Genomic DNA, 24,644 nt, shown 5'->3' on the forward strand with positions numbered 1-24,644 from the left:
CCTCGGGCATGCCTGGCCTCAGCCCTGGAATCAGAAAATCAGAGAATCCTTCAGGCTGGAAAGAACTTTGAAGGTAATAAAGGGCAACTGTTAACCCAGCACTGCCAAGGCCACCACTGAACCTTGTCCCCAAGCCAACCACTGAAGCGTGTCCCCAGGTGCCACATCCAGCAGTTTCTTGAACCCTCCCAGGGCTGGTGGCTCAAGCCCTTCCCTGGACAGCCTGTTCCAATGCCAGCACGAGGGACACTGGGGGCTGGAGCGTGTCCAGAGAAGGGAAGGGAGCTGGGAAGGGGCTGGAGCCCCAGGAGGGGCTGAGGGAGCTGGGGGGGCCCAGCCTGGAGCAAAGGGAGCTCAGGGGGGATCTCGTCCCTCTCTACAGCCCCCTGACGGGAGGCTGTGGTGGGCTGGCATCGCTCTCTTCACCGGGTAACAAGGAAGGATGAGAGGACATGTGTGCCAGGGGAGCTTTAGGGTGGATGTCAGAAAAGATTCTTCACTGCGCGTTCCCCTCGTTGTACCCCAGCCCCTCTCGGAGCCGCCGTGTCCCCCCGCCGCCCGGTCTCGCTATGTCCCTGCCGGTTCCACCGTGTCCCCTCAGCTCTCCCGTGTCCCCTCAGCCCCTCCTGTTTCCCCTCCCGTGTCCCCTCAGCCCCTCCTGTTTCCCCTCCCGTTCCCCCCTCCCGTGTCCCCTCAGCACCCCCGTCCCCCCGGTGCCGCCGTTCCGCCCCCCGGGCCGTGCGCGTCGCGGGGGCGCCCCCCGGTGGCGCAGGCGGAGGCGGCGCATGGGGCGCGGCGCGGCGGGCGGCGCGCGGCGCTCCCGGAGGGGCAGCTCGGCCGCGGGCGGGACGCGCCGGGTCCGGAGCAGGAATGCGGAGGGAAGCCCGGCCGGGGCCAAGGCGAAGCCCCCCGCGCCCGGCGTCATCGATCTGGGGGCGCAGAGCGGGCGCTGGGCCGCCTTCCAGGAGCGGCACCGGCTGAGCTGCGAGGAGGCGGCGCGGCTGCTGCTGGACGCGTAGTGAGTAACGGGGCCGGGGCTGCGCGCTCCCGGCAGCGCTCCCTGCACCGCGGGTCCCGAGAGATGCCCAGAAGGGGCGCCGGGGGTGGGATGGGGAGGGGGCGCACGCACCACGGGGGAAAAAAAAAAAAAAAAAAAAAAGAAAAAGAAAAAGTGGCTTTCTGTGCTAAAGCTGCCCGTGTTTTACGACTCCCCATCGAAAATGCCCTTGGGGGCTCCGCCAGGCTCAGCTGCTAAATCTCCACCCACTTCTGTTCGCTCTGTGCAGAGCACGGCACATCAGAAGCTGTCCGTGGGAGGCAAAATCTGGAAAGAAAATGGTTTTTTCCTTTGCATTTAGCGATTGACCCGCACGGTGACTGCCCAGCTGCTGTGGAGGCGGCTCGGGGAGGGGGAGAAGCACAGGCTCAGAAATTCCTTGGTCATAAAATTCCTTTGCAATTACAACCCAAAATAAAAGACATTTCAAATATTATGTAGAATCCACAAATCTCTGCTTTCCCCAGCTCTTAAATGGAGGAATATTAATGGTGTTGGAGAAACTCTGGGGAAAATTGTGGGGAAATTCAGTTCTCAGTTCCAAGCAGTCTGTTTTGAGGTGATAGCCTGGTTTCTGTGTAGGGTTGTGTATGGACACAGCTGTAGGTTCAGCACTGTGACCTGGAGTGTGATGGGGAGCTGTGTTGTACAGAGTCCTCAAAGTGGTGCTCTTCTTTCCTTATCACCATTTTAATTAAACCCCAAAAGCAATTGCTGCAGAGGACAAAAGCCATCCTCCACCTCATTCTGACACATGTTATTAAATACATTTGAGTGGATATATTTCTTGGTGTTCTGCAACAGCTCAAGACAGAACTGAGTAATGAATACATAAATGTCATGTACAGCCTTACTGTTCTCTTGGGCAAAAACCAAGAGAGGAGGATCCCAAAAGCTCTGCTGTGTGTCTCTGCAGTGAATACAGGGGTTTGGTGAAGCACACAGGAGGCTGTCACTGTGGAGCTGTCCGCTTCGAGGTCTGGGCTTCAGCAGATCTGCACGTGTTCAACTGCAAGTGAGTTGGTTTGTTCCCTGTTCCCAGAGATGGATGTCAGCTCTCTGCTTTTCCAACCTTAGAGCTAAAGATGAGACAGCTGCAGAACACCCTCTGAGCTGTTTCCACAGGATTTACCCCTAGTTATGTCCTGATCCACTATGAGATCAGTGTTGGTGATTTCAGGTGCTGCTTTGGGCAGGACTTCATGTCTCAGCCAGGCTCACACAGAGTGTCAGGAGAGATCTAATGAGTCCAGGTGCTCAGCCATCTGCTTTCTGTTTCCTCTCATGCAGGGGGCTCAAAGCACATTGGTCTTTTTTTAACTTGTTCTTCTCAAGTGACATTACAGCTCTGACCACATGTGCCTCAAACTAAAACACTCTCTGGTTTCAGTAGTGAGCCCTCTTTGCCTGCCACTCCTTTGCTTCCAGCTCATGGGTGAACTTCTGAACTTTACTTTCTTGTTTGCAAGGTAATAAATGTTGGCAAAGTTGCCCAAATGTGCTGTGAACCATTAAGTGGATTTCTCAGGGCTAGAGTTTGTCCTCAAGAGTTGTGTGTGAGAATATCTTATTGGGGTACCTGTGTAGGGTCAGTCTGTTCATGGGTGTGCTTGACAAACACTACTGACACCACAAATCCACTTTTGCCGCTTACCTCTGAGCCATTCTAGCTGTCAGTGGGATTTCTGTTGTCAAGAGGTCAGATTGCTGCTCTACAACCTGTTCACTTCTAGAAAGATCTGTCCTTTCTTTTACAGTTGCAGCATTTGCACAAAGAAACAGAACCGACACTTCATTGTGCCAGCGTCGCGTTTCAAGCTGCTGAAGGTAGAGTGAGAACTCAATAAGAGCATGGCCATGGGCATGAGCAATGTTACCCTCACAGAGCCAAGAACAAGCAGTTCTCTGCCCTGAGTTTGGCTGGCTGGGGGAAATGGCTGCATTTGAAGCTGTCTGGGGTGGTTGTGTTAGTGCATCTTGTTTAGAGCTCTTGCAGTTCCCAGGCCTGACTGTTATGGACACGTGTCCATACAAAACAGGGGTTCAGGAAAGGAGCAGGAGTGCACAGCTCTGTATCTCAAGCCAATACAGGAAGGTGGCATTTTAAATTGTACATTTCTACATTGTATCTTTCCAAAGTAACGAATCCATCTATTTCCATGGAAAACTTAGAGTGCTTTTCCTTTGCCTAGGGTGCTGACAATTTGACAACATACACCTTCAACACACACAGTGCCCAGCACACGTTCTGCAAGACCTGTGGTGTTCAGAGCTTTTATACTCCTCGTTCCAACCCTGATGGTTATGGTAGGTAAAAAGCAAGCTGTGCTAACCAGAGTTAACCTCCAATAAACCTTGGATAAAGATTCCACTGGACGCTGACATGACAGCAGTGAGCAGCATGTGTCCTAAGAGTTTGTTCCTAAAGGAACTGCAGTCTGAACCTGCAGCTCCTCCATAAAAAACAGTCTTACCTTCTTCCTGTGACAGATTTCTCATCCAGGCTCCTCAGCCTTACAGCAATAGCATTTACAATTCCCTGAGATGCCCCAGCCATGGAATGGAGCAGGCATCTCCCACATTTTATGAAAAGTAGGTTTCTGTGTACTCTGTTTTTTTTCAGGAATTGCTCCCCACTGTCTGGATGATGGCACCGTGCAGACCATTATCACAGAGGATATCAATGGCAAGGAGTGGGAGAAAGCAGTGAGGGAACATAAGACCATCAGAGACATGTCAAAACCCTGACACACTCTCCTAGCAGCCTTGGGAGCACTGCCATGGAACTGCAGTCTGGGCTTTCCTGGGTGGTGGTTGGTGAAATCAATCTCTAATTACTGTTACCTGTTCTCTGTTTCTTGAATAAATCTTTCTATGCTGATTGTCTCATTCCTTTGTGACATTCAGTTTTCAGACTGCCTCTGCTCTGTAAACCACTCCAGGGTTGCTGCTTTGGCACTTTGCCTTTAGCTGTGCTCAAGTTTAAATCACAATACAAAAGATTTCATTAGAATCACTTGCACCTCATTCCTGTGTCCTGCTGAGACTCTTGTGAGTTGACCTTGAGCCCTGTTCTGAATCAAGAAGAAAAGCTCATATTTCAGGAGGTAAAAGTGAAGGTGGAGCCTGCAACACAATGTGTATAAAAGAAGCAACAGCAAACATTAGTGCAATTGGAAAAAATTGCATGATTTCTGGTTTTATTCAATAGCTTTGGCTTTTTAAAGTTTTGACTGAATAACAAAGGTGTTGTGGTTGTGGTATCTGTGGAGACAGCATGAGCTTTGAAGTTACTCCTGATAGCTGGATCTTAGAAAAGCACCAAGGGAGATTTGAGAGTTGCCAAGCAGTCCTTGCAGCTCTATCTTCTCGGGGAAACAGTTTGTGCCATATTTTCTCCAATGCAGAATCCTCCAGAGCTTGGCTCCCAATTAAAGTTAATCCAAATTTCTCATCTTATTTAAGCTTCTATGATGAGAAAATAGAGTAGCTATAGCCTGCTCTCAGGCTTTAGCCCTGTTCTCAATGTATCAGGCATAGAAGGAGGTTCACCCAGCCTGGGTTTTGTAGTGTGCAGAATGCCACACAAAGAGCACCCCATCCTGCTGAGCACCTTACACAGGAGCTTTCTTGAGTCCTGGGCCTGGGGCAGTCATGGTTTTGCTCATTCCTTGTTCCTGGGGTGGTGTCCTGTCAGAGCAGGCGCAGGGAGTTGAGCACCAGGTACCGGGAGAAGAGCAGGTAGAGCTGGCGGAACCAGAGGAGCTGGCTGCGATGGCACCGCATGGCTCTCTAGGAGAAACAGGGCACAGAGCATGACAGAACCTTCCAGAGCTGCTGTGGGGGCACTTCCCTGCTCCTGCTGGGGGGCTCAGTGCCCATTTATAGGACAGCCTGTTTTCAGTGAGCAGGGAGAGGCAGGGAAGCTGCCTAAGCTCTGCCCCTGAGGCTGTGTTGTGCTGCCTGATGCTCAGAGGGTCCTGCTCCAAAGGACACTTCATGTGTCACTTCTAACTCCTCCTCCCCATGTGATCTCGGGCCTGGGGAAGTGTTCACATGCTGGGAAGCAGGAGCCTGACAAGTGTGTCTGGGAACATCTCTGCTCCTTCTGACCACGCACTGCCAGCTGCAACTGAGTCTATTTATAGTGCACCAGCCTAGAAAGGTCAGATTTCAGGAACAAAAATACATGGGAATAATGAACACCACCTTTATCCAAGCTGTTTCCATAAGTAACTCTTAACAGCCTCAGAAGCAGGAAAACTGTAATTTGTGAATTAACAGCACTGTTTGCTGGGTAAATATTTTCATGCTGCTAATCAGATTCTGATATAGGGAACTGTGGATTAAATGTGTGAGATCCTATGCATTAAAATAGTTTAAAAATGTACAGTAAAGGGAACTTGTGAAGAGCTTTGGACCACAAGTTCACAGGCTGTCTCCATCCTTAGTGAGAGCTGTGATCAAGGATGCTGTTCCTGGCATGCCAGGCTTTCACAGGCCACTCACATGTTCAGAATACTGTGCTGGATCCAGTTTCCTATGAAATGCATCCTACATCCTGGGGAGTGTAAAACTCAGTGCCCTGTGATTGTCTGAGCTGCAAATCTGCTCAGCCCTGTCCTGTCACACAGGACATGAGGTAACCTGGCTTGTCCATGTGTCTAAAATCACTGCAGACATTCCTCAGTGACATTTCTAACCCATGGATGACACTACTTCTGGCATCCCCTGGGAATGTGACACTTGTGACTAAAATGCTCACAATGAGGATGAGCCACTCAAACAGGTTAGGCAGGTGCCACTCATCTCACCTTGGCTTGTTCAGTCTCCTCCTCTGTGAGGACGAAGAGTTCATCCCTGGGCAGGAGGCAGGAAATGAGGACATCCAGGAAGGAAATGTATTTCCTGAAGAGATTTACTGATTCCAGCACGAGCACACGGCACCCTACACACAGAAAGAGAATAAATATTTCAAACCAGCAACAATTTTTGTAAGGTACCCTTTTCTCCAGGCTCAGTAGCTCCTTGCAGCTTCCCTGTGCTGCTGGCCTTGGGAATCCTTTTTGTGTAAAAGGGGAACAACTTCTGATGCTCCCGCCAGGATTTTTTTGTGCCCAGTGCACAAAAAAATGCACATCTGACCTTTTGTATCAGCTGTTATTCTGTATGTGACCCTGCAAAATCTGCACATCAGACCTTTTGTATCAGCTGTTATTCTGTATGTGACCCTTTGTACTGGTTCTTGTTCTGTAATAGCCTGTGGAAAGAAAAGCTAGCTTTGAATATCCCAAAAACTGGGTGGTTTTAAATACTTCCTGCATAATTAGGCTCAAAAAAATAGGTGCAGATGATTCTCTGAATGCTGACACTGTATCATATAATGGAATTTTAAAAGAGTAGTTTCTGGTTCAGCTACCAAAATGAAATTCCATCTTTCTACTCCAGTTCTTAGCTACAGAATAAATATTTACAAGCCTCAGGAATAAAATATTAACTCAGGCAGGCAGTAACACTTTAACAGAGTTCCTGAATTTATTGTTCAGATGTTTGTGATGAAGCAATGAAGGTAACATAGTTCAAGATTCTGCTGATGTTGAAGGTTTTTTTTTTTTTTTTCTATTTCAAAGATCCCTTTGAACTCAAAAGTTAATTGCTGTTTTTTTTTTTTTTTCCACGGCTAAATTGTCTTCACTGATGAGTTCAGAGCTACTGATGGTCCTGTTAAGAGCCTCTAGCTCTCAAGGGAGCTGCTTTGGGATTTCCTTGGCTTGGCAGCTGCTGTGATTATGTTCCACACTTCCCACATTGTATTAAAGTTTGACAGAAGAGGCCAAAGTCACAGTTTACACAGGTGGGCAGAGATGCAATTCGATTTGCGAAGAGATTTCCTTCAGTGAGCCCTGAAACAGTGAAATTACACAGAAGAGACAGAACAAAGCTCTCATGGACTCCCTCTGGCACATCACCAGGATCTTTCAATTCCTTTCTTTCTTTTCTTTTCTCCAAGGGTGTTGTTCCAACTTTTCAACAGCCTCTCCCACTCTCCAAAGTTAACTGGCTAACTCTTCATTTCAGCACCACAGAGGGCTCCAGGGCCATGCTCCCTTTCCATTGAGGAGACACGGGACACTGGGAGCTGACTCCCAGCAGGTCACACAGAGCATCACAGCAGTGATTTCCTCCTGCTGTGGGCAGCAAGGGGTAGGGGTCGAGCCCTCAAGGGCAATCCCCGGTGCTTCCACCCGGTGCGGAGCGGCGGAGAATCCGCGCTGGGAGCGGCGGGCGCTGCTCGGGAGCCGCCGGGAGGTGGCGGCGTCCGCCGGCCGGGAGGGGACCCGGGAGCGGGACCCGCATCCCTTCGGAGCGCTGCCTTCAGCCCCTCCTGTCCCCGATGCCGTGTCCCCAGTGCCTCCGCAGGGTCACGGAGCAGCGCTGGGCGATGCTGAGCGCCCCGGGACGTGCGGGAATGCGGGGTTTGGGAGCGGCACGGCCCGCACACTTCCTGAGCGCCAAGCTGAGCCCCCAGCCCGCCGGGACACGGGGCAGGCAGAGCTGCTCGGCTGCCGTCGGCCCCAGCTGCTCTCCCTGGGGATGCTCTGCAGGCACAGGTGCTGCAGTCGCTCACAGAAGGGCCCTGACACTCCTTTAATCCCGCTTGGGGACATTTCTTGTTTGCACATAGCAAACGTGGAAGGAAATCTGTGATGCGCTGTGAGTGGGGGAACCATTCTTCCCCTTCTTCTGCTGAGATCCTCTGGGATGCTGCTGGGGTAGTTTCAGAGGAAGAATCAGAACAGTGCTGCTGTCAGCATTCCCAGTGGCACCTGTCTGCTTTTCAAACACGGGACAATGATCTTTCCTTTCCTGGATGGCTTTAATGGACTCTGGCCATGCCACATCTATTCCTACTCACAGTGATGGGAAGAGAGGCCTGGCACCACTCTCTGAAGCTTGGGCTCTCTTTCTAACCAAATGTGCTTTCTCTTCCCTCAATTTTTTTCCCTGAAAAATATTAATTCATGCAGCAATTGCACCCTTTTGTTCCCCAAAGCTCAGCAATAAGGACTCAAAACCATGGCAAGTGATTTCAGCGTGGATGGCTCTGACCTGCTGGGGCCTCCTCGGTCAGATCAGGTGAAGTGGTGACATCCAGCTCCCCAAAAAGAAGGGCACTGTGAGAGCCCTCTGTGTCACTGATCCAACCAGGATTTCCATGTGCTGACAGCAAAGCCTGCTCTGCATGGCAGTGTAAGATGAAATGAAGCAGGGAAGGAATGTACAGTCCAGGGAGAGATGAAAAAGGGTTCAGAGAAACAGGCTGCTCCCTGCCAAGCAGGGTGAGAGCAGTGCTGCCATTGAGGAGTCCTGTGACACCAGCAGGTGAAGCTTTTCAGAGCCTGCTGTGCCTGTGACCTGGGCAGGATGGGATTAGCAGTGTAATGCAACCTCTCCAGGTTGGCAGAAAGGGCAGGATCAATATAGCTCATGGATTAGGCTGAGAATAGAAGTGTGTGAAGCCTGCAGCCTGCTCAGCTTGGCTTTCCACTTCCAAATCACTCAGGCAGCAAGGATGCCTAGAATGAGCTTCTGAGTGAGCACTGTGTGTGCTGCAGGCCTGCACTGCTCCTGATGGAAGGAGGCACAGGTTCTTCTGGAAGAGCACTGGGTGTAGCTGGAAGGGGCCAGTGGCAGGGGTGGGAGCACGTCCAGCAGTTGTCTTGGCTTCTTGAAACAAGTGCTTGTGCCTGGGCTGGAGAACTTGATTACAGATTATAAAAAGCCTGTTGTGTTTGTGCTGGCTAAAGGCATTAGAAAGCAAAGCAGGATATTTAGGGTGCTCATTTGCATATCACTGAGGCAATGCAAGGCTTAGCTGGCTTTTGCATTTGCAGGGGAGATTTTCTGTGGATTCCCTGATCACATGGGCTTACACAGGCTCACCCACAAACAGCTCCCTCTTCCCAACAGCAGCACAGCACTTTTCCATGGCCTGAACATGCCTTTCAGCTCCATCCAGACAGCCTCAATCCCAGCATCACCCTTGTTTCATTAAGCCCCTCTGGTGCACAGCACTGCACGCCTGCCAGATCAAATTATAAATACTGGGAATTTCAATGAGACTGGAACTATATTTGGAAAGGCTTAGCATAAGCAGCAGCATGGGAGCTCCCCGTTCCTTTGGTGTTTGTAGGTCATGTCAGATGTGATGTAATCAGAGCAGCAAAGCTTGCACAGAGCTCCAGCAGCCTCTTGATGCTGCTGGAGAAATGGAAATGTTCTCTGTATGTGGGTCTGTTTCAAACCTGAATGGATTTGAGGCACAGCCCATATTCAGGACCAGAGTGAAACCTGCATGAGCAGCACATGAAAGTGGCTCAGTGTAGATGGGGCCTGACAGCCAGCAGTGACATCAACCACTGCAGGCCCTTGTCCTTTGTGCTGCACACAGAGCTGTGCTGCAGCCCAAGGCTGAACAAAGGAAAGATCCCAGGAATGAAGCTGGCACTAATACTCCTCTTTCATGAACTGGGGAATGAAGGGACTGGAGTCAGAGCTCAGCTTAAAGGCATTCTGCCATCTTGGCTCATGCTGTCTCATTAGGCCTGCAACTTCCTGCTAGCAGAGAATTAAAACTGATTTGCTGTGACTCATTCAAATCCTACAATGATTTGGGAATTAGCATTAAAGGAACACAGCCTGGATGGCTGCTGAGGGAGCAGGAGGTTGACTGGGTGGGCCTGGCTGAGCCACCTTCCTAAGCTCTGTCCAAACAGCTGAGTGACAGCTTTGTGCTTAAAAAAGGTCCACACATTTGTCCCTGGGCAGGCCCTGTTTGCTAGAGATAAGGGCTGCAGCTCTACTCTAGAAAAGGGGTCTGGAGCTACCTCCTGCTGTATTTTGTTTCTTTCCTTTCCCTACTTGTACAGAGAATTTCTCAGAGATTCTTACTCATAGGTGGAAGCAGCCACTACAGTTTGTTGTGCCACTGCAGATTTCAGATTTCTTTCTGAGCAGTTTGGTGGAAGCTTAACTTGCTACATGCAAATATTTTTGGCTAAGTGGGTAATCGTTTCTGAGGCTTGTGTCACAGAAAAGGAAAAAGGCTTGCAAGCAGGATGTGACCAAAGACTCTATGACTAAGCTGAGGGACCTGGAAAGAGCACTCAAACTCACCCAAGAGGCACAGGCCAGACACTGCATCACACCACTGAGGCAGGACAACCCCAAGGGACTGAAAAGTGACCGTACAGAAGCCTGAACTGGTAAAAAATTGCAGGAAGATAGAAGTTCAGCTGTGGGTTTCATCTGCAGTGCAGGGGTGAGCTGGGCAGCTGGAACCCTGGACACAACAGGGATGTCAAGGACTGCAGGGTGGGGATGTGGGGTGGGAGGGGAGGTGATGGACTCCTACCTTCAGGTAACTTCCCCTCTGAATGCAGGTACCTGTGAAAGAAGAGATACAATGGGTCACTACTCCATGGAACTACTCAAGCCCTGATTTTACAGGAATAAAACCCTGCACATTAAACCAAACCTTTTCATTTAACACCCAGTGACAATGGCCAATCTTGTGAGAAACTTCAGGAGCCCACACTGGCTGCACCTCAGGCAGGGCTAAGCCTTGTTCCCCACACTATTCTGCCATTCCTTCCCTCATCCTGCCTGCTGGGACACACCACAAATAAGCTCCAGAAATCAAATTCACTCTCAGACTTCCCAAGGGAAACCCAAGAGGCTGCCAAAGGCTGTTCACCCCCAGGATCACCTCTGGCTGCTTGCAGCCCAGGCTCTGCTGGCCAGGGACATTGTCTCAGCAGCTGCTCCTCTTTGGGCACCAGCTCTTTTTTTCTAATCCAGGCTGGCACTGGGACATCTTTTTGCTCACCAAGACTTTGATCCCTTCATGACTTTGTCCTGGGAAGTCTCTGCAGCAAAACAGAATAGGAGGACCAAGGATGGGAGATGTGAATGGTGGTGGCACTTCCATCAGGAAGCGTAAGCAAATGGCCCTGGGATGGTGAGGGCATCAGGGGGTGTTCATTTCAATTCCTTTCTAAATTCTCTTGTTTTTCCTGCTCATGGCTTTGGAGCCACCCTGGATTTGGCCCACGGCAGGGCTGGGAAGCAGCAGGTCTCCAGCAGATGGCACTCAGGGCTGTCCCACACCCAGTCCTGCTCTTCAGGAGAAAATGACATCCAAACAATGGAACATTTGCCAAAAGGAGAAAGGAAATAATAATAAAAAAAAGTTATTTAACCCTGTGTAATATTTAAAGAGATTGTTATCACCTAATAGTGGTGTATCTGACAAAGGACAATGTGCCAGTTCATGTGTAAATCAGCCAGGATAAAACATGCATTATATGTAAACTGCTGTGTTTCTCCAGTCACTTTCAAACTAGGATTATCTCTGGCTGTTGGTTAAGTTCAAGGAAAAGGATTAGCTACACAGGCCTAGACAAAATAGGAAGCATGGAGTGATGAATACCCAATGCAATACAAAGCAGAAGTCAAGCCAGAAATGCAGGTCATGACAGAACTCAAACAGCAATCAGAAAACATATTTAAACAGATTCTCCTGCCAGTGGTGTCCTCTGCTCCAGAGCCAAAGCAATACCATTTCCTGCTAAACAATAACCTTGGAATAGTGACTTGGCCACCTCCTGCCCCAATACTCAAGCCTTACTGCTCTGACAAAGACTGTTAAATGTAGCCTTGGAATTTAAATATCTCCATGAATACCTGCTCAGTTCTTCTGCCAGAGGTTTCTTCCCCCACAAGTGGAATCTGGCCACCCAAAGAAATGATTCAGCACTTGGTACAGTTAGTAGGGTGGGAAACTTTTAGAATAAGCTTGGAGAGATAAAGCAGTGAGTGGTTGTGAAATTTGGCAAACTCTGAAAGCCCAGTGTCTGTTCTGGGTGTGCTGCTCTGCCATGGAGGCACCTTCAAAGCCCTGAGCTGCTCCAAGAGGGAACTAATAATAACCACTCCTGTCACTAGAAACAGGAGTGAGAGATCCAGATCATATGGAAACGATTCAGCAGGAGCAGGGAGCATCCTCAGCAGGGAAGAAAAGTGTGATTCAGCAGTAAATGAAGGAGTTTGTGCTTGTGTAAAGGTTCAGGGAGACACAAACTCTGTTTGGTTACTGAAAGGTCCTCAAAGCTGCTGCCAGCAGACCTGTCACTCATCTGGAAGAATAGGCATGAAGAAACTGCATCTCTCCTCATCCTTTTTGTCCCAGTCCAAGTGCTTCAATTCTCAGCAAGGCTCAGTGCAGAGCCCTGGGAACGGGCTCCACCCAGCTCTGTGTGCAGAGGAATTGCAGCCTTGCTCATTTGTATTTCTCTGTGGTTGCAGAGAGAGAGAGAAACACGAAGCTCTACCTCCTGCACACGTTCACAAAATGAGCCAATCCTCTCCCAAATCCATCTTCTCACTCCCATCTCCACCCTGCTGGAGTGTCTCCATGGGACACTTCCAAGTAGGGGAGAGGTTGCAGCTCTCAGTTGTTGCCATTTTGGGAATGTTGTTTTACAGATTGGACTTGCTGTGGTTTGGTTGAAATGAAAGAGTTTGGCATAAAATCTCAAAAAGTAAAACACAGGCTCTTTTTCAGGAGATTTTTCCATGTGGGTGTTTTGTTTTTTCTTCCCGGAGAGACTTTTTATAATCCTTTTTAAACACAAAGTGACCTAAGGTGGCTCAATCCCACCCACTGCCCAGGTGCCAGAGCCTGGTGGTTACAGGGCACCTTTCCCTGCAATGCCTGCGGTAGGTTCAGGTCCACATGAGAGACCCTCTGCAGTGAAGAATTTGGGAAGGCTATGAGACATCCAAAGGCTCCAACCATTTCTGCCCTGCAAGATCTCAGCCCCAGCTCCTCCCTCAAGGCCCAGCTGCTTTGAAGGCTCTGCAGCCACCAGCTCCATCTGCTCAGCAGAAACACTGAAATGGCCCAATGCCCTCACCCTGCAAACTGCAGGACTGAGCTGGCTCTCAGATTCCCTGTCTTCACTCAGGCATCCTCAGGAAAGGTGTGAGTGGGTCAGCTCCTCTGTGGCACTGCCACTGAAACCTCCCAAGCTGTTCCAAGAAGGAACAAGTCAAGATGGAGCTGAAACCTCAGTCCTGGGGAGCACAGAACTCCTCTGGGGCTCATGTCCACGAGGGTGTGTTACAGCTTGGGTGATGTTCTGTTTGATGAGAAGTTGTTCACTGAATTCAATGACTTCACTCTTCAAATAGTTTCCCAAGCCAGAGGCAAAACCCTTCACTGAACTGACTGCTGGCTGCTGTGGAGCACTGGGGAAATACAGTTTTGAAGAGTATGGCAAAGAATGGATGTCTTAAAGCTGCACTGGGGCTCCATTTAGGATCCCAACCTCTAATCTGCCCAATTAATCTGATGAAACAGATGTGAAGGAGGAAGAACAGGCAGTCTCCTAGGAATCACAGAGCCATTAGAAGGATATACTTGCCAGATGTTGGATGTTTGCTCTCTGGAATGCCTCCTCTCTCCCTAGCTGGATTTTCTGGCTCCATTTCCATGCACCCTGAACTACACCATGGAGCAGCACTTTGTACAACACTGCTCAGGCTCTCTGTGCTCACACGTGGGGCAGTGGCAGAAGATGGTTCTGCCAGTGGCAATGCAGAGATGTTCCAGCTACAGAGCTGTCCTGGCTCTGTGCTTTGGGCCTTGCACTGTCTGGGAGAGGAATGTGCAGTGTCACTGCTCCCCTCACTGTGACACAGGGAAGGACACCCCCTGAGGCTGCTTCTTTGGAAAAAAATCTTCTTTAGGGGGAATCCCTTCTGAGCTGGTGCTCCATGCTCAGCTTTAATCCTGATGGCTCTCAAGTGTCATGGAAGGGCACTGGGATGAATGAACTTGGTCAAATGAAGGAATGAGGGAAAGGGATAAAGGAATGAGATAAAATCTAGAACTACACACCCAGCTATGGGATATATGCCAGGGCAGAGAGCTTTGAGGGGAAGTCTCAAGGACAGACAGCAGAGTACAAATCTGTCTTAGCCTTATGGGGACAGTCTGGCTGTAACCACAGCCATCACTCATAAGCTCCCCCAGGACATTTAAGATCAGTAAAAGAAGTGAGAAATGCATGGGCTGTAGCTGCTGAAAGAAGGGAGAGATCTTCCAGCCCCACAGTATAAGAAGACACCAAATAAAAATGACAAATGGGCTATCATTCACTGTTATCAAGCTAATCACCCAAACCCAGCTTCCTCCCTGTCCTTTAAGACCTGGCCTGGGAAATTCCACAGAAGCTCACAGCAGAACTGTGCTTTGTTGGGGTGGGATGCAGTTGGTGGCCTCTGAGAATGGCTCCCATCACTGGGACTGGCTGGACACTGCTCCTCTTTGTTTCCATGGATTTGCAGCTGGCATTTACCCAGCCCTCCCCTTCCAGGGAGCCTCAGTGCAGCCCTCTGCACAATGTCCATAGCATCCAGGAGTGGGGCATCCATTCAGTGGCCAGGCTGGGACATGGCAATGCCACAAGGCATTGGTGGCACTCAGGCTGCATCCTGCTGAGTGATAAAGCTCCCAAACATTATCTCTGCACAGCCTCATTTACAACCTGCCACAGAGCTGGTGAATGTTCACAAACATCCTGCAGGACTGGGAGGTGTTTTTCCAAATGGAATTGACGAGAATAGGCTCAGCTAATGATTCCTTGATGTAGCTTTTTATATGGCATCATTGATAGAAGTTTTATGGATGCAGTTGCTATAACAACATAATGCACAGTGGTTAAATATAGCAGCTCCTATTTTCCACTCAGTTTGCTCTGCCCTAAGCAGACAAGACTATTCTTTTCTGTTCTAGCTGGGATAAAATGGATTTGATAGCTCACTAAAGAAAACAAGTGGTACAGTCCTCCCTCCTCCTCCTCACAAAGATGATTCCTCTCCATCCTAAGCAAGCAAACAACAAACCCAACAGCCCCCTATTTTCCAGGCTCCTGGGCAAGAGGGGTTCTTTAAAATCAAAATGCACAGTGACTCATGCAAAACTCAACCACCTTGATATTACATGTGATCTCAGTGCAGGCACTGTCATTTCAGAGTGCAGGAAAGAGAGGTTCTCCAATGTTCCTGCCACAGAGTAATTACCAAGCTCATTACCACAGTGCCTAGTGACTGGCCAAATGCTGAGGGGATAAAGTGACCTGGATGTCACTCAAAACCTGCTCTTCCTTGAGGATGAGTGTAAAGGATCCAACCTCCCATGGCCACAGGGAAAGCTCCTGTTTTGGGGGATAAAAAGAGGATGATTTGCCAAATCAAGCTACAGAAGATTGCTTCCAGTTCTCCCTGCTCTGCTGCAGAGGGTTTTTCTTGGGTTTGGGTTGGGCTTTTTTTCTGAATGGAAGCCAGAACTGAAATGCTCCCAGGGGAGACTGAAATCAAATAGTAATTTGTGTTCCTCTCCCATCCTGTTTTTTCTTATTTTTGCCTTGCAGAAGAACAAATCCACCCTTGAACCCTGGCATTTCCCAGTTCCTCCCAGATCTGAAGGCCAGGCAGGCACACAGCAGCAGCTGGACTCCGGCAAGCTGTCAGGAGGAAGGCTGCTGCAAGGGAAAGAGCTCATTTCTTCTGAGTAGCTCCTGCTCCTTTGAACATAACCTCTGTTCCAGACACTGGAAAGAATATTTATATTGTCTGCCCTTAGCAGACAATACATCTGCTCAACTATGACCATTTCCTGAACTGTTTTATTCCTTTTGAAGCTGTTCAATAATTGGCACCTCCTGAAGTGAGGAGTTGTGGGAGGGGTCACAGAGCCCATTCCAGCCCCGTTCTTGCAGAAAGTAATCTCATGGAAGTGGACACAAGCCTGTCTCCCAGACTTTGGGAGCATCCAAAAGAGCTGAGGATCACTGCACCAGCTCCCTGCTTCATCCTTTCCTCCAGTTTTCACAGTGGAGGCAGAACCCTGCAGGACTTGTTTAAAGAAGGTTAATAAATACATTGCAGATGATACCTGGAGGGGACAGGTCATTTGCCTTTCTCTTGCCATGTAGCACTGGGGCCCCAGGGGCAGCCACTGCTGCTCTACAGAGCTCTGCTGGCACAGGGGCACAGGAGAAGCCTCAGTTTATGCTCCCAGAGCTGCCTGTGCTGGCCAACATGTGAGAACTCATCAGGGCACTGAGAGTCAGGAGTGATACAGTCACGCTCTACTTCCTCCATAACACAAACTGAAAAATAATGAGGGCAAGCAAGCCACTAAAAATAAACTTAACCTTTCAGCAGCCACGGCATCACTCCTGCCACATGCAGATGATGGGGCTACCATGATTAATTCTGCTGATTCAGGACTGGAAGGGAGACAAGACACAAAGCAGCCCTTAGTTAATGAGAACTGCTCGTGCTCTGGTGTCCCTATCAGCATGGATCTCATCAGCCCAGTGTTCTGCTCAGCTGAGGACCAGTGCAAAGCTCTGGGTTCAAGGGAATTGTAGACAATGAGCATTTCCTGGTGACATGCTCTGAGACAAGAGGGTTAGATCCCCACTGCACACACAGGAAACATAAAGCATGAAGGTGGAAAAGTGATTTCTGCACAGCCACAAAGTAAGACAAGAGTAGAACTGGGATCAAAATCAAGAGTTTTCCTTAAATTTCTCAAATATAACTCAGCTGCTAACTTGTTTTCCTATGAGCTCTTCAGGATGGAGGAGGACACCTAACAACCTGCCTTTATTCCTCTTTGTAGGTCATAGAGCAGTTGAGAGAGCAAGCAGAGGTCCAGGCAGCTGGAAGCTCTTTAGGCCCTCTATGACAATGGTGTGAGCATTGGTCATCAACCTCTGCTCTCATTGCTCAGCCTTTGCCCAACCTCTGCTCTCAGTGTTCAGCCTCTGCTCAACCCCTGCTCACTCCTCAAGCTTGTGTCTGAAACCACCTCCCCACCCAGCCTAAATAAAGCACTGCTTGCTTTAACCCCCACCCCCTCTCCTCTGTTAGGCAATTTCAGAACTTGCTGGGAAAAGCCATGATCCCTCTCTAACACTGAATTCCAGCCATCAAAGCTCTCAGCATCATCCCAGAGGAGCTGAAGGTCCCAGTGTGGGTTCTGTGGCACTGCAACTCTCTCTAGGCAAGTGAGAAAGGCAAATCACTGTGATGTTGTCAGCAAGGACAGCCAGAAGAATTTGTTTATTTGAATTGCACAGATGATTCAGAAAACAAATGGGTGCTATAAATACAAAGCTGTACTTGCAGAGAGTTCTTCTCATGCCTGGGAAAGGCAGGGGCAGCTCTGGAGGAAATCTCTCTAGGACACAGAAAGGTCTGAATGAGCAGAGGGTTAAAGTAAAATACAGTGGCTGTCTTGCCAGCAAAATCTGAGTGATTTTAATAATGGGATTTCTGTCTATTAACTCACAGCACAGAGACAGAGGCTGCCATCATGTAAGGAGTAAAATGGTGAAGGAACTAACAGACTATTCCTAGAAGTGGTAAAGAGGGACAGCTCCAGTGAAAGAGCAATGTTCTTGTGCAGAGAGGTAAATTCAGGTACTTGGACAAGATGGCAATATCCTCTGGTGAAGAATGTTTCAAAACCCACCTGCCACCAGCTCAGCCATCAGGTATTCACACTCTCCTCAAAGCAGAGTGCAAAGTGATCTGTGGTATATTTTAGTGGGATCAAGAACAGGAAAAGCAAAGAGGGCCCAGTGAAAGGGAGACTGGCAAGGTCCCAGCTGATGGAACACTGAAAGATGCTGTAAGTTATTTCCAGAGCTGTGGCAGTTTCTCCAGACCGTGTCATTTTCCACAGCCTGGCACTGAGTTCAGTGAAGTGAACACTGCCCTGGTTCTGCTTCCACAGCAGCACCAGCCCAGCCCAGAGAAGTCTGCAGACACTGTACCTGACAGCAGTGTAGAGAGAGATGTGGTTGGCATGGCCACTCACTCCTCCTGCATCAAACGTCAGCACCTGCAATAAACACACACACAAGAGGCATTTAGGAGCAGGAGGAGGAGCCTGTGCAGTTCCCAGATTTGACATCCAAGCCCTGTCCCAGCCCGTTGTGTCTAATGAGTTGTTTATGTGTTGCACAATGAGGCCTTGTGTGTGAACTCCTCATGCCACAGAAACACAACCAAACAAACAAGGCACTCTGGAACCAGATGACTGCACAGCCCAACAGCCTGAACAACAGAAAGATGACAAAGATCGTGTCCCCACTGGCAGGATGCACTTGTTACTTATTACCAGGGCAAAAGGTCACTTTCAGAGTGATCTGTTGCAAATGTGTTCCTGACCCGAGAGGTCCAGCTCTATGAATCACTCTCTCCTGGACCTGAGAACATCCTCCAGTGCCTGTGGATGACAGTGTGAAGCTATGGTTTGAATCAGGACATTGCTGCAACATGAGCCACACAAACATGTCTGACTGTCCTGGTTCTGATAGGAGAAGAAGCCTTTTAAAATAATCTGAATGCACTTTTGTACAACCAAATCAGGATTTTCACTGAATTAGATTGTATTGTTAATTGTTTCTCTGCAGGAAGAAATGGGAACTCCAAAATGCAGAAGTAATGTGGGCACACAGAGCACTGCCCAGGCACTGTCCAGAGCCCAAAACACCCATGGCTCCCTGCCCTCAGACCCACCAACAGAGTGCCAGGGCTGAGGCATCACCCTGGGGACTCCTCCCTCTGTGGGGTTGTGCAATGGGCACTTAAAGGCTCCCAGGTCCAACCAGGCAGCCAAAGTGGCAGCACAGAGTGTGGAGTGGCCAGGGAATGTGCCATCCTCTTTGCAGGGAGTGAAAGGGACAGTCCCTGGACAGTGCAGAGCTCAGTGCTTGCTCTGGGAGAGGCCCAGCAGCATAGCTCTCCACAGCTCCCTTCTCTGGGAGCAGGAAGAAATCATCAACTCCCACGTTTCAGGCAGTGTTTGCTTCCGTGCCAGCTTGTTCTCTCTTCAGGGAAGGAAATGCTGCAGCCCTGCTCACTCACAGCACCTCCCTTCCCAAGATCTATTTTATATGCAGGGCCTGGAGCACTGGGTTAGAGATCAGGGGAAGATCAAAAGCCACCGTGCCCATCCTGCAACCTGCTCCTCCAGCAGGAGAGGCCCTCCCAGCCAGGGGATATTGAGTCAGGAGGGAGAGGAAACACAAAGGCAGTGATAAGAAATACTTCAAACCCCACAAACTTCACACAAGCCTGCTTATAAACCCACCCACCCACCCAGCCAGGACAAGCCCACAGTCAGACTCCACTTTGCCCAGTGGCCAGCAAGCCCCAGGTTGCTCTTTGCTGGCAGGAACTGGTGGGACCAAAATTGGTTTCATTCACATACAAAGAAGCATTTTTTGGTCAATCCCTATTTTATAAGGAGAAGAAGGATGTGTTTAACCTTGCACATCAGCACTGGCAGAGAGCTGTGCAGGGCTGAGCCCTCCCTGTGCATATCAGCTTGTGGAGGAGCTCATCATGAAATTGAGCACAGCTCAGGGTGAGCACAGCACCCTGGACTTTACAGATAAGAAAAAAACACACTCTGAAGTCACTCCTACTTAGAGTGGTACTTCCCTAAGATGACAACATCCTCCACTCACTGCAGGCAGAATAAATTCCTATTCAGGTGAATAACAGTGTGAGTCTGATAAGGGCTGGACTTGCACTAAACATTTTTACTCAACGGGGACAGAGAGAGGCTTTGTCTCTTCTGCCTGCTCCCTGATTTTCATGTAACCTGTATAAACAGAACATTTTTAAGAGCAGCACCCTGCTGTCAAACATGGTTGAAATTAGTCAAAGGGCTCTAAAGTCTTTTGAAACATGCATGTGGACATACATATAAATACAATTGCATTATTCCTGTTTCCTTAGGAAATCAAACTAAAAACCCCAGACAAGCCAAAACACACATTTTTTCTTCTGTGGAGGTTACAAGAGAACAAACCAGAAGACTGAGATAAGAGACTTCAGTGAGCAGACTAAATAAACTAATCATTGTTTTTACAAAACTGGCTCGGGCCAACTGTGGGAGCAACAAGGCTGGGTTAGGAAATATTCTTGACATGGGAATTATCTGTTCAGAAACACCTTTGGAGGTTTTCCTTCTCCACATCTGTTTTGAAATAGAAGCTGCTGAGCTTATGTAACGTCTGAACCAGCTGAAGAGACTACAGAGAGCACATTTGCAATTGCTGTAGTCCAGTTTACTGTTATTGTTTACTGAATTGCCTGTCTCTTTAAATAAAGGAATTTTTCAGTACAATTCTCAAGGTCTCTGCACAGTGGCTTGGCCAAGGTGGCATTGCTGTGTCTGATCCCTCTCAGCACACATCTGGCTCTGGGACAGCAGGGATGTTCCACCCTAAATATACCATATATCATCTAAATATCTATATAAGTCATCTAACAGGGCTCTGATTCCACAGCACCACTGGGCTGTTCATGACTTAAAGCAGGCAGCAATCACATGTAAATCAATTCCTCTGGCTTCAGGGATTCATTTCATTGATAAGGAATTTGAATTTCTTTCTCACATGCCGAAGATATTTTCACACGGGAGCATTTGCTCCTTCCACACAGTGCAGCTCCTGCTGTGCTGGATTTTAACTCCCAACCTGAACCAGGCTGATGATGAAATCAAGCAAACAATCAGGACAGGATGAGAAAACCTGAACATCTTGAAAGTGTCTGGCTTAAAAACAGGCTTAGCCAGTTCTGGGAGCAAAAGGCTGGGATAGTAAATATACTTCATGTGGAAATTATTGCTCAATGAAATCTTTAGGGCAAGAGGGAGTTCCCTCCCCACACCTGTTCTGAAATGGGAGCTGCTGCTGTTGCTGGCTTTTCTTCTGGGTGACCTTGGTATTCAGGAAATGGAGCTTTCACTGGTGGAAGCCAGAGCAGCAGCCAAGACAAACAGGTCCAGAAATCCCTTCCGGAGAGGGGAGAGCACAGAGGAAATTACTCAATTGCCAGCAGAAGAGAAAACTCCTGAGAGCTCTGGAGTCCATGATCCCTCCTCACACCTCAAAGCTGAGGTTCTCCTCCTCTCTCTGGTGTCACACAGTGCTTCAAACACAGCACACATCTGCTGTGGAGACACAGAGGTCTCTGATTTTTAACAAGGGCCATCCCTTAAAATGCCACAGCAAGCAACTCCATTTCTCATGGCCTTCCCTGAGCATCTCTCCTTGCACTCCCAGAGCCCAGGGAGACACCAACTCCCTCTGAGTCCCTTCTGAGTTTGGAGATGTGTTTTGTGTCTGATTTAGGAGCAACAAGAGCCTGCTTAGAGCTCACACAATACTGTGTAACTTCTTTTTTACACACCAAACACTTTCTAATCTGGATCAAGACAGAGCAGCCTTGGCTGCCTCTCCCTGCAGCACTGGCTTTTGCTTGGAAATCCAGCAGGCAGGAAATAATTCCCAAAGTCTATAAATTAGTTTTGGCTTTGAGTACACCAACCATTAATTTCTGTGTCTGCACTATTTAATGTAGAGCTTGGATGAAATATGTCCCTGTAGCTCCCAAAAAGATTGAGCTACTCCTGGACTTCCAGGGCAATTGAACAAATGAGTAACCATGTCATGGAAGGAAACTACACAGAACATGAGGGACTCCTTGCCTTGCAATCCTTCCTTTCAGGCATGCTGGAACTGCAGCCCCTGCTCCACTGCCAGATGGCACACAGCATGTTCTGAAAATAAAGATAATAAAGATACCACTGTCGATGCTGTGACTACTGGGAGGACTGGGGAAAGTTTTCCCACTGGGATAGCTACAATAGACACCCTCCAGTCATGCTGACTGCACTGAGCTGGTCTGAAACTCTGTTAGTTTTTGGTTTTTTCAAGGCTCTTTTAAGATGTTCAGCCAATTTTATCAATTTCAACATTAGTGATAAAAGGACTCAGTTTACCTTTCAAGGCAAGGCTGTTGGGTTAGAACAGCAGAGATATCACAGAGAGCAAGCTCTGAAGTTTTAAACTGCAGAATGTTCAACAAAGGTACTTAGGTATTCTCTCACTGTTGTTGGCAAATTCAGTCTGCTCCTAAATGAATGGTATTACAGCAAACAGCTGAGACCTGTGTGATTGCGTGGGACCCTTCAAATAATGAACAATTCCAGAGCAGTTCATTAGCAGCAGCCCTGAGGAGCTGCTCCAGCTGCCCCTGGTGCTGCTGCCGTGTCCTGCTGCAGTGTTTTGTGCTCAGTGCTGCTCAGGGAAGAGCTGATGGCAATGCAGGGGCTCCCATCCTGGCAGGGCCACACCATGCCCAGGAATGTTTCCTGCTCTGCAAACCCCACATTTCCTGCTCTGCAAACCCCACACTTCCCTGCTCAGCTCAGCCCTGTCAGTGGCAGACTCCAGCCTCACCCAGCACAAACAGCTGGAGTTTAACTTTCCCTGAGACAAAGATCTAATCCTTCCTCACCATCCAGAGGAGGTCTGGTGTTTTCAGAATTTCTTCTGGGGTTTTGGTGCACTTGTCCCTGCACCCCTGAGAGTCACAAACATGCAGTACAAATCCTCCTGTGTTTGGAGCTTTCAGGTTAGATTAAAACCTATCCATTCAGGGGGCCAAAAGGCACAAAAGGAGTTCAGGAAAACTGCATTTGTCTCTGTGCACAGCAATGAATTTCATGGAAAATTAGCCTCAGAATCAATACAAAGTTGGATGCATGATGCTGGTTTTGTGCTTGAGGGGCTTTCATGCTGCAGGAGATGTGGTTTCTTGTTTTGTGAAGTGCTGAAAGGCCTTGAGAGTTTCATGATTTTGCTGCTAATCAGTGTGTGACAGTGCCATGCCTGATCAAAGCAGGGTTCAACAGAGAAGAACAGAACACAACCCTTGCCATGCTCAGACCCTTATTCCTGTTCTGTGGGAAAAAAAACCCCAAACTATTCCAGTGCCAGGAAATCTCCCCAGTTTAATATCCTTCAATCCTGACCTATTACCCTGCTAATCAAGCCCTCTAACACACATCTGCCAATGGGCTTCAAATCTAAGCCTAAATCTAAGTCTAAAGCCCAATTTGGCTCTCTCCATCACAACATGGTTACTTTAAAATACAGAAACCATTTGAAGAGTTAGAAAAGTGAAATTTGTCCATTGTTTGTTTTTCAGTGGGAAGCAAAGAAAGCTCTCCTGAGAGAGAAGATACATCCTAACCTTAGAGACTCCAAAGAAAGCTTCCAGAGGGAAAGGCAAAGCCCAGAACCCTGGCTCAGGAGTAATGTGGCAATTGCCTGTGCTGCAGAAAGTGTCACATTACCAGGTTGATGTTCTTGGCTTCTATGTGCTCCAGGACAAGGGTGGCCAGGAGCTGTGTGTCCCACTCCACAGCAGGATCATCAGGAAGATCTCTGGAAATGAGAAGGGCCATCAGTCACTTCACTGCTGAGAACTTTGTAAAGACCACTCTGGAACAGAGAGATCATCTTAATCACAGAATGAAATCAAGATAAATTTATTTACCATATAAAACCAGCTTAAGAGTCTTACAAGCTTGGATACTGGAGGGTTGACAGAGAAAGAGCAGTTCCAACACCCTCCTCTTGGATTTGTCAAGGTTTCCCTTTCCTCTTACCATCAAGGCAGATTTTGTGACTGCTTTACTTCAAGCAACATCTATTTTGTAAATTCTTTTTCTTGATTTATCCCAAACAAATTTAAAACCCCTTTAAAAACACATTTTTCTGAAAGACTTCCCAATCATAATCTACTGGTGAATTACATTGGGAAGGTACCAAGCAAACTCCAGCTGTCATTTATTCAGGAATAATCCACTAACCACAACCAGAGGACAGCAGAGTTGTAATTATATGGCTTGGATTTGATAGTAGCTGTTCATGTGTTTATTTTGTGCTCTGCATACCCAGCTGGTATGCAGAGCACACTGTGACTGAACTCCCTGCCTGGGTATTTTGGATTGCAGGACTCTAGGGGCAGGGACCATGAGCCAAATGCAAAATAGCACCAGACAGCCAAGAGAACATTCCATATTTACACAACTGAGAGCTGAATGTGACCCCCCAGTCATTATGTTTGAATGATGCCAAGAAAACACTGCTCACAGAGCTGCAAAGGTTATTAGTAACAATAGGATAACACACAGCTGCTAAACCCAATAATGACACGTTCAACTGGTCTTTTTCTCAGACCTTTTCCCTGCTCTGGAAGTCTGATAATCACTGTGAGGTGGTTGAGCAGCAAAATGACTACACAGCAAAATGACTACACAAAATTCTCCCCCAGAGCCAGGGGCTGGAGCTGAACCTCTCCAGCTGTTTGCAGCAGAGAGCAGGGGCCACATCCCAGCCCTGCTCAGGCCTTGCTCCCTCCTTGCCTGCAGGGACAGCAACATCTGCAACAAAATGACAAGGAAAGTCTCCTTGGCACACCCCAAAATAAAAATAAACCTCAGCCTGTGTCTTCTGGCCACAGATTTTCCCACTGCTGTTAACAGTAGTTGGAGTGGAAGGAAGAGCTTTATGTCCAAACTGACCATTAGATTTTTTGTTGTGTTACATTTTCCTGTTCAGCTCAGGCCCAAATAATG

General features: G+C 48.4%; 2 protein-coding genes across 11 annotated transcripts in view; one reads left to right on the forward strand and one right to left on the reverse strand.

Moving 5' to 3' along the window:
• The first annotated feature begins 770 nt into the window (after window positions 1-770).
• Window positions 771-3,946, forward strand: CENPV (centromere protein V). The gene is made up of 5 exons (XM_030232108.2): window positions 771-1,018; window positions 1,974-2,072; window positions 2,815-2,884; window positions 3,250-3,364; window positions 3,681-3,946. The coding sequence occupies exons 1-5, from the start codon at window positions 786-788 to the stop codon at window positions 3,803-3,805; spliced, it is 642 nt and encodes a 213-aa protein (XP_030087968.2). The 5' UTR covers window positions 771-785; the 3' UTR covers window positions 3,806-3,946.
• Window positions 3,947-4,225: 279 nt separating this feature from the next.
• The window catches only part of PIGL (phosphatidylinositol glycan anchor biosynthesis class L), a 53,327-nt gene continuing 32,908 nt past the window's right edge, over window positions 4,226-24,644 (reverse strand). For 4 of the 10 annotated variants that reach the window (XM_050981875.1, XM_050981870.1, XM_050981873.1 and 1 more), the window contains 6 exons: window positions 23,358-23,448; window positions 21,705-21,776; window positions 17,974-18,041; window positions 10,473-10,504; window positions 10,235-10,320; window positions 8,354-8,818 (listed from right to left, as the gene is read on the reverse strand). In XM_050981875.1, the coding sequence (XP_050837832.1) occupies window positions 8,618-8,818; window positions 10,235-10,320; window positions 10,473-10,504; window positions 17,974-18,041; window positions 21,705-21,776; window positions 23,358-23,448 (550 nt within the window). In that variant the 3' untranslated portion in view covers window positions 8,354-8,617. Of the gene's footprint in view, window positions 4,850-5,871; window positions 6,006-8,353; window positions 8,819-10,234; window positions 10,401-10,472; window positions 10,505-17,973; window positions 18,042-21,704; window positions 21,777-23,357; window positions 23,449-24,644 lie in introns of those variants that run through there. The other 6 variants (XM_050981872.1, XM_050981876.1, XR_007779152.1 and 3 more) reach the window with 5 other exon arrangements.

This window comes from Serinus canaria, chromosome 19 (genome assembly GCF_022539315.1).
Source record: "Serinus canaria isolate serCan28SL12 chromosome 19, serCan2020, whole genome shotgun sequence".
In the NCBI taxonomy this organism is placed as follows: domain Eukaryota; kingdom Metazoa; phylum Chordata; class Aves; order Passeriformes; family Fringillidae; genus Serinus; species Serinus canaria.